Source organism: Peromyscus leucopus, unplaced genomic scaffold (assembly GCF_004664715.2).
Source record: "Peromyscus leucopus breed LL Stock unplaced genomic scaffold, UCI_PerLeu_2.1 scaffold_1436, whole genome shotgun sequence".
Taxonomy (NCBI): Eukaryota; Metazoa; Chordata; class Mammalia; order Rodentia; family Cricetidae; genus Peromyscus; species Peromyscus leucopus.
Window position 1 is genome coordinate 111,045 of NW_023504596.1, and position 7,660 is coordinate 118,704.

Sequence of the window (7,660 nt, forward strand, 5' to 3'; positions counted from 1 at the left end):
GAAAGACTTTGAATGTTGTACATTTTGGAATCACTTTTTATAAAAATACACTGCTGGGATAAATGAAGCCTATTTTTTACATTAATTTATGTATCTTGCAACTATAAATGTTTATTTGGTCCTAGAATGTTCCTCTGGACTCAACAGGGTCTTTTAAGTAAAGAAACATGTTATCAGGAAATAGAGACAGAGTGACTTCTTCCTTTCCTATTTGAATCCCCTTTAAGCCTATCTTCTGTCTAATCCTGATAGCTCATATAAATATAATCACTGTATCAAATGAGATGGAGGAGAGTGTAGACCTTTGTCTCCTTCCTGGCATTAGAGGAAACTCTGGGTGTCTCTCCTTGTGACATAATATTCCATTCTCTCCCAATCTTTCCCATGTGGGAGGTAAAATGTTCTATTGGGTGTCCTGACCCTTTTTCAGGAGAGAAGTCCCTTTTTCCTGATATGACACCTATAGTTCCTGACCCTGGGCTCTTTCACAAATATCTACAATTTGCCAAAGATGAGATTATCCACAACCCTGTATCTAAGCCACAGGAGATTTTCACCCCTCCATCACCCATTTCTAATCCTTCCCATGTTGGTCTCATGGACCCTGCTGGAGTCCCAGCAAGAATGCCGAACACCTGAATTTTTCTACTCTTCCCCTCAGATCCACCAGAGACATTTGTGATCCATCATCTCAGATCCCAAGGTGATGTCAACCTGAGGTGCTGGGCCCTGGGTTTCTACCCTGCTGACATCACCCTGACCTGGAAGAGAGATGAGGAGGAGCAGACTCAGAAAATGGAACTGGTGGAAACCAGACCTGCAGGGGATGGAACCTTCCAGAAGTGGGCAGCTGTGGTGGTGCCTTTTGGAGAGGAGCAGAAATACACATGCCATGTGCAGCATGAAGGTCTTCCTGAGCCCCTCACCCTGAGGTGGGGTAAGGAGGGTTTGGGTGTAAATGGTATCAAGAAAGATGATGCCTTCTACAGATGCTGGACAGAGTCAGGCCTGAGAGCTGGAACCATGACCCTCACCTTCCCTTCCTTTCCCTTCCTTCTCTAGAGCCTCCTCAGTCCATCCCCATCATGACCATTGTCTGTGCTGTCCTTGGAGCTGTGGTGGTCTTAGGTTTTATCATTGGAGGTGTTATCATGTGGATGAGGAAGAAGACAGGTATGGAAGGGCAGGGTCTGGGCTTTTTTTTTTTTCTTTTTTATTCAGCACCTTCAAGAAATGTGCAGGTTGAATGGGAAGACACTTACTCACACACACATGTGCAACTCTGCCCATCTCTGGGTCTGTGTGCTAACAGTCACCTTACTGTAAAGCATTGGGAAAATGAAGGATAGATTCCTAACCCTCATGGTGGAAGTGATAGGGACATAATTCTCAGTGGTCAGAAATCTTAAGTGACAGGGGAAGGTCCATTCTGAGGACTCACAGGTTGGAAATGTGTTCATTCCCTGCATACCTCCTTCTTCATGTCTCCTGACTCTTCCCTGGTCTGCTGTCAGTTCTGGAAACTTCCTGGGGTTCAGAGCTTCCCTAGTCTCATAGCTTTATTTCTCACATGTGGAATCACTGTGCACTATGCTCAGGCTGCAGGTAGGTTTGGGTAAGGTTTGTCCCTGACCTTTGATTGGAGCAGGAGCTGGTGAGAAGCTCAGCCAGACCATAATTCCTCCTGCAGACAAATCCTCTGAAATCTTGTAAATTTTTGACCCTAAAGCTCTCACAGACTGCAATAAAGACACACTGACCATGGAATGGGGGATGGACAAAGAGGATGTGAATGGTTCACAGTAACTCTGAGAATGTGGTCCTGTGAGTGAGTGGTGGGTTGTTGGGATGTTGTCTTCACAGTGATGGTTCATGACTCTTGTTCTGTAGCATAAATACATCTGTCTGGTCTATACTGAGTGACATATGATCTGCTCCGGGCTCTGCTGTGATGTCCTGAGCCCCCCAGTCATTTTAGGCAAGAATGTCTGTAGTTCCATGTGATTTTTGGGCTCAATGTGCAGCCTGCCCTACTCACCAGGACACTCTCACTACACCACCCTGTGTTTCCTTCCACAGCCAACCTCCCTAATTCAGCAAACAGGAGGGGACATCTCCATCCAATCAGCTTCATGCTGCCCTGAGCTGCAGACATGACTTCCCCACTGAAAATAAGTGTCTGTACATGAACTTCATTGTTCAAGTTCTTCACCTGATGTTTGATTGGTGGGTAAATGAAAGAGTGAATTATTAAATTTTTGTGAAGGAAATAACCAGCAGCATGGAGAACCTTCTGAATCTGTGTTCCTTGTGCTGTGAGTATCCAGCGGGACAGTGTGGTGATATATTTTATACCCTAATAAATTTGCCTGATAATCAGAGGACAGAGACAGCCACTAGATTAGACATAGAGGTCAAGCAGTGGTGGCACACATCTTTAATTCTATAACTCTGAAGGCATCTCTGTCTGGATCTCTGTGAGTTCGAGGTCACACTGGGCTACATGAGCTGATCCAGCCTAGGAGAGAAACAGAGCCAGGCAGTGGTGGCACACACCTTTAATCCCAGTACTGGGAAGCACACATGCCTTTAATCCTGAGAAGTAGCATTGCTGGACAGAGAACAATATAAAGGTGTGAGGACATAGAAACCAAAAGCAGTTCAGCTGAGACCCGTTCAGATGAGGACTGGGAGGATTTCAGTCAGAGGATTCGTGGAGCTGGTGAGGTGAGACATGGCTGTAGCTTCCTCTACTTCTCTGATCTTTCAGCTTTTACCTCAATATCTGCTTCAGGATTTTTTTTTTTTAAATTAAAAGACCATTTAAGAATTCGAACAACAGGACAGGATGCAGCTGTTGGAGCTGAGTGTAAACAGTGCTGTGCCCAGATGTGTCTCATAGGTGGTGGGCTTTGATGTGGTCGCTCCTCAGCTCTGTCCCCTCCTGGATCTGGTCTCCACATCTGTTGTAGAACCACATGCTGACACAGCCTGTGATCTAACTTGGCCAGGCCAGGTCCTGTGTCCAGGATTATGAGCAACCAGGGCAGTGGTGGCAGGTCAACCTGGGCCCCTCCAGTCTGTGGCTCTCCTTCCTAGTTTCTGGGGAGGACCAGGCCTGTTTCTATTCACATGGTGCTGTGCCACACCAACTCCAGTGTCGTCCTTGTGACATGAACAATTATGTCAATAATAGCGGACGGGAGATACGTGTCCCGGGGACTAAGCTCCCTGAAGGTCCCAGGCAGAGTGCCCGCGTTATGCCTCCTTCTCAAAGAAGATGTACTTCACAGATCATGAGCTCCCTGGGCTATGGGTTCTGTATAAATGCTTTTCTGATAATGTTCTAATTAATCTATGAAGCACAGCCAAAATTAATGAATGCTTAGGTTGTGAACTATGGAGGAAAGGGGAAGCTGGACATGGATCTTAATCAAATATAGCAGAATGAGCTATTCCTTAAAGACCTCAAGCCTCTAGATAAAGAAAGTATAAAGATTGAGGCATGAACACTCACCCACTAGGAATCCCTTGGGAATCCCAACTAAAGTGATTTATGGTAGAAAACGTTATCTCATAGGAGGCAGATGGTGGGCCCCTCTGTTGAGGAAGTTCAGCATGGGAAACTTAAGGACTACAGCAGCATCCCTTTCCCTTACAGGTGAAAAAGTACAAGAGTCCATATTCCAGCAGATAAATAGGTTTTATATTAAAAGAGATATGTAGTGGAAAACTGAAGAAAGACTTAGAGAGGGTCTGCAGCATCCAAATTGGTTACGTGGGTCATGAGAACCAGAAAAGTAGAAGTGTATAATAAACTAGAAAGCTGCTGAGATAAGATAAAGGACACAGCTGCAACCGCAAAGAAGCCTTCACAAGTCTAGGACTGTATTAAGTTTAGAAATCAAGACTGCTCTTTGGGTCATAAAGTTCTTGTGGGTGAAGGGATGTGTCTAGCACCGATTAATAATTGTGTGCTTGCTGTTTTTTAAAGATGATGTAATTGAATTATTGCCAAGCACTTCTTGTTCCTTGTATGACTGGATAGTTTTCTTTACTGTATATAAACTACTGATTTGCAGAAGTAAAATTGCAGCAGTTCAAACCACTTCTGAGTGTGTTGTCTGTCATTTGCTGAATCCTTGCCTTCCTGACTACCCAAGTCCTGGTTCTCCTACGGTCGTGGTACCCCTGATGGACCAGTCTGTGGCAGTGCTGGTGTCCTACCTTGGGACCCAAGGGTGACAGTCTGGGGCTCAGGGTCAAGAGACACTGCCCTGGGTGGGTGGGGAAAGAGGATCCTCTTGCTGCTCTGAGAGCAAAGCTGTAAGAAAGCCATTGCACACCTTTAATCCCAGCACATGGGAGGCACAGGCAGGTGAATCTCTAATGTCTAGGCCAGTCTGCTCATAGTGAGTTCCAGAACAGCCAGAGCTACATAGAGAGACCCTATCTCCAAACAAAAACAAAACAAATGAACAAACAAACAAACAAAAAAGTCACTGCAACCCCAGGAAAACTTGCAGAGGGCTCACACCTTGACTTCCTTTAGGATCCTGATGGGGACTTGAGTGTGACAGACCCGGAAACCAAACAACAGATTGGGAAGGGACAATGGCAATGAGGGGGCCTGAGAAATAGCTACAGTTAGGTAGAGGTGAGGAGGTGAGGGGCAGCTGCAGATGGGGTAACTAGAAAGCCACAATAGGCTATAGCTTTCAGAGAGCTGGTTGGCAAGATCCTAAACATTTTCAACAAAGAAACCACATGCCTCTGAGGAGATGTGTTTATTCCCGTTCAGATGTTATACCATGTATGTGGGTGTGAACCATCACAGGAGAGCCCACAAATACACACAACGTCATGATTCATTCAGTAGTTAAAAAGGAGCCTGAACAAAGGGCTTGCTGACCTGCAAAGGAGCCACCTAATCCAGAGACCTCTTGGTGCACCAAATACAGCTCATCCAGCCAAAGACAAAACATCTGCAGGGAAAACCTCAGGAGACTGAGAGGCCTGGGGCAGACCAGACCCCAGGAGGGGGAGGAGATGCAGTGTAGCCCCATGACCATCCTTGGGTCCCAGAGCCCACCCACAGGTTTTTGCCTTCACTGTGACAATTCACATTTCTTACATCCTGCTCCTTCCCACCAGAACCCCAATCTGAACATTCGTCCTGAAGGCTCACAAGGGGCATGCTTGGCTACTAGAGCTGGGGACAGGCTGGGCAGGAGACTGGGAGGGAACCTGTATGGCAGGTCCCACCACCTGACACTTAGACCTTCAGGCCTGGGGCTTAGGGCCCTGGAGCAAGACTCCTGCTTTAGTCATTCACCAAGAAGTCATCGAAAAATGAAAAACTGGGTGACCTGGACCGGGTGGGACCCAGGATCCACAAGCACACAGATCAGCAACAGCAGGGCAGAGTTAGCTCTGAGTTTGTGAGCTCACAGGAGCTGAGAGGTCGTTGGTGCAGGACTGGAGGGCAACCAGAAGCCCTGGACTCTGAAGCTGCTTAGTCAGTCAGACCTGGGCACAGAATTCTGGGATTGAACTGGAGAGGAGACAGCCTCCTGTTTCCAGGTGGGAGGAGACAAGCTGTGCCTGGAATTCTCATTTTGGAGCTCTGGATCTTCTCAATGCAGCAAACACACAGTGAGGCCAGCAACACCACATGATGGAGAGCCTCAGAGTCACTGGGATCTTGCTCTTTGTGGCTCTTGGGGACTTGTCACCAAGGTCCTCTGGTCCTGTGTAACAGGGCTGCTCTGAGGCAACACCTACCCTCCACCCTGCCAGGAGATGACCCCACACTGGCACTCACCCTGCAGATCAACCAGAACTCCATTCCCAGTTGCCCGGTGTGCTCTGGCATCACCACCTGCATCCAGTGCCTAAACTGCCACCTCATGGACCGGATGCAGGAGCTGCCCAGGCAGGTGCACCAGCCCCCACCCCACGACCCCACCTGCCACTGTGGCTTCAACTTGCCCCACATTTTGCTAGCCAGCACCTCACAGCCAGAGAGGATCAGGACCACCTGAACTGCCTACTACAGTTGGGAATTTCCCAGAGGCCTGCCCTGAGAAGATTCCTCCCAGGGTCCTGGGGAAGATGCTATGTCCAATCTGGGGTTATCAGAGGGAAAAGAATCTATGTGCACCATGCTCTTTCATCTCTTTACTTTATGTCTCTAAGACAAAATTCTATCTACACAGCTTCATCTCCATCCTCACATTCAGCTCCTCTGTACCTACTTTTCCTGTCTTCTCAGAGTCCTAACTAAGCTCCTGTGCTTTCAACCTCATCTTTATCCTCTGTTCCTTCCTCTTCCATCTCTCCTTCCTTGCTCCTTACTCCTGGCTCTGAGAAACTCTGCCTCCTCTCTTCTCTCTGGCCACTGGCTCTGCCTGACCTAGGAGTTCTGCTCCAGTCTTTACTGCACCTGGTTATTCAAAAAGCCCTATTGTCCTGAGTCAATAGCTCTGCAGTGCTACTAGGCCTAAAGGCAAGGGATGGTCTGAGCTTCATTTGCACAAAACAAACAAACAAAAAAAGCTATGCATCTACAGTCTGCCTGTGTTCCCTTCCACAGCCAACCTTCCTGGTCCAGCAGACAGGAGGGACATCTCCATCCCTTCACCTCCATGGTCCCCTGAGCTGCAGCCACTGACTTCCCTACTGAAAATAAGAATCTGAATGTGAACTTGGTTGTTCACATCCTTGACCTGAGAGATTGGCAGGTTAAATTAGAGAATTCTTAAAGTGTGATGGAGAAAATAAATGGCAGCTTGGAGAACCTTCCAGAATCTGTGTTTGCTGTGCTGAGTGTCAGGCGACAGGAGGAGTCTGTGGGAGCTGAGTGAGGATGGGGCTGTGCCAGGGGAGCTCAGTCCATGTGTGAATTGCTGTGGTCAGTCCTCAGCTATGTCCTCCTGGGCTCTTGTCCTTGTCACTTAGTATAACCACGTGCTGACAGAGTCTGTGATCACAGGGACACTGGGATGACAGAGCCTTGTCCTGTGCCCAGGACTGTGAGCAGCCAGGGCAGCTGTGACAGGTCAGCCTGGGCTCTGACCTGGCCATGGCTCTTCACCCTGTCTTCTCTGTTTATTTCTTGTCTTTTTAGTTTGTATGGAGGACTAGGCCTGTTCTTGTTCCTGTGAGTGGTGCCTGTCTCATCCCCCTTTGGGGTCCCTGAGTGACAGCAGGAAGAGGCATTTTCCATCCTGGTCCCCTCAAGTCCCCTGCACTCAGGTTACTGTGGCCTGAGATGAACTTCAGTCTCCTGAGCTCCTGCCTCCTTCCAGGGATGTTGCCTGGAGTTTCTCCCATTTCCCATCTTTGAGAATCTCACTCCTGTCTGTAGGATCAGCAGAGAGGACTGGTCCACAGGTCTCAGCTTGGATCCAGTCCTTGGGGCCTGTGTTCTGCTCTCACCCAGAAAACATGCATGGCAGGTTCACAACATTATGATCTCAAGTTTCTGGTCGTGAGGGCAAACAGCTGGCAGGGAGCAGCTACATGGTGGCTTTGGGTTGGATTCTTCCTGTCACATCAACACTTGCTAAAGGCATTCCAGCTCTGACACAGTCTCCACAGTGGGGCTCTCCAGGGGAAGGTCTTGATAGATGGAGAAAGCTCAGCAGCAGTCATGAGT

At 48.1% G+C, this 7,660-nt stretch overlaps 1 protein-coding gene across 1 annotated transcript in view; it reads left to right on the top strand.

The window, feature by feature from the left end:
• The window catches only part of LOC114688817 (H-2 class I histocompatibility antigen, D-37 alpha chain-like), a 56,746-nt gene extending 54,473 nt beyond the window's left edge, over positions 1-2,273 (top strand). The window contains exon 7 of the mRNA XM_037201788.1: positions 2,080-2,273. Within this exon, the coding sequence (XP_037057683.1) occupies positions 2,080-2,144 (65 nt within the window). The 3' untranslated portion in view covers positions 2,145-2,273. The remainder of the gene's footprint in view (positions 1-2,079) is intronic.
• Positions 2,274-7,660: the final 5,387 nt, after the last annotated feature.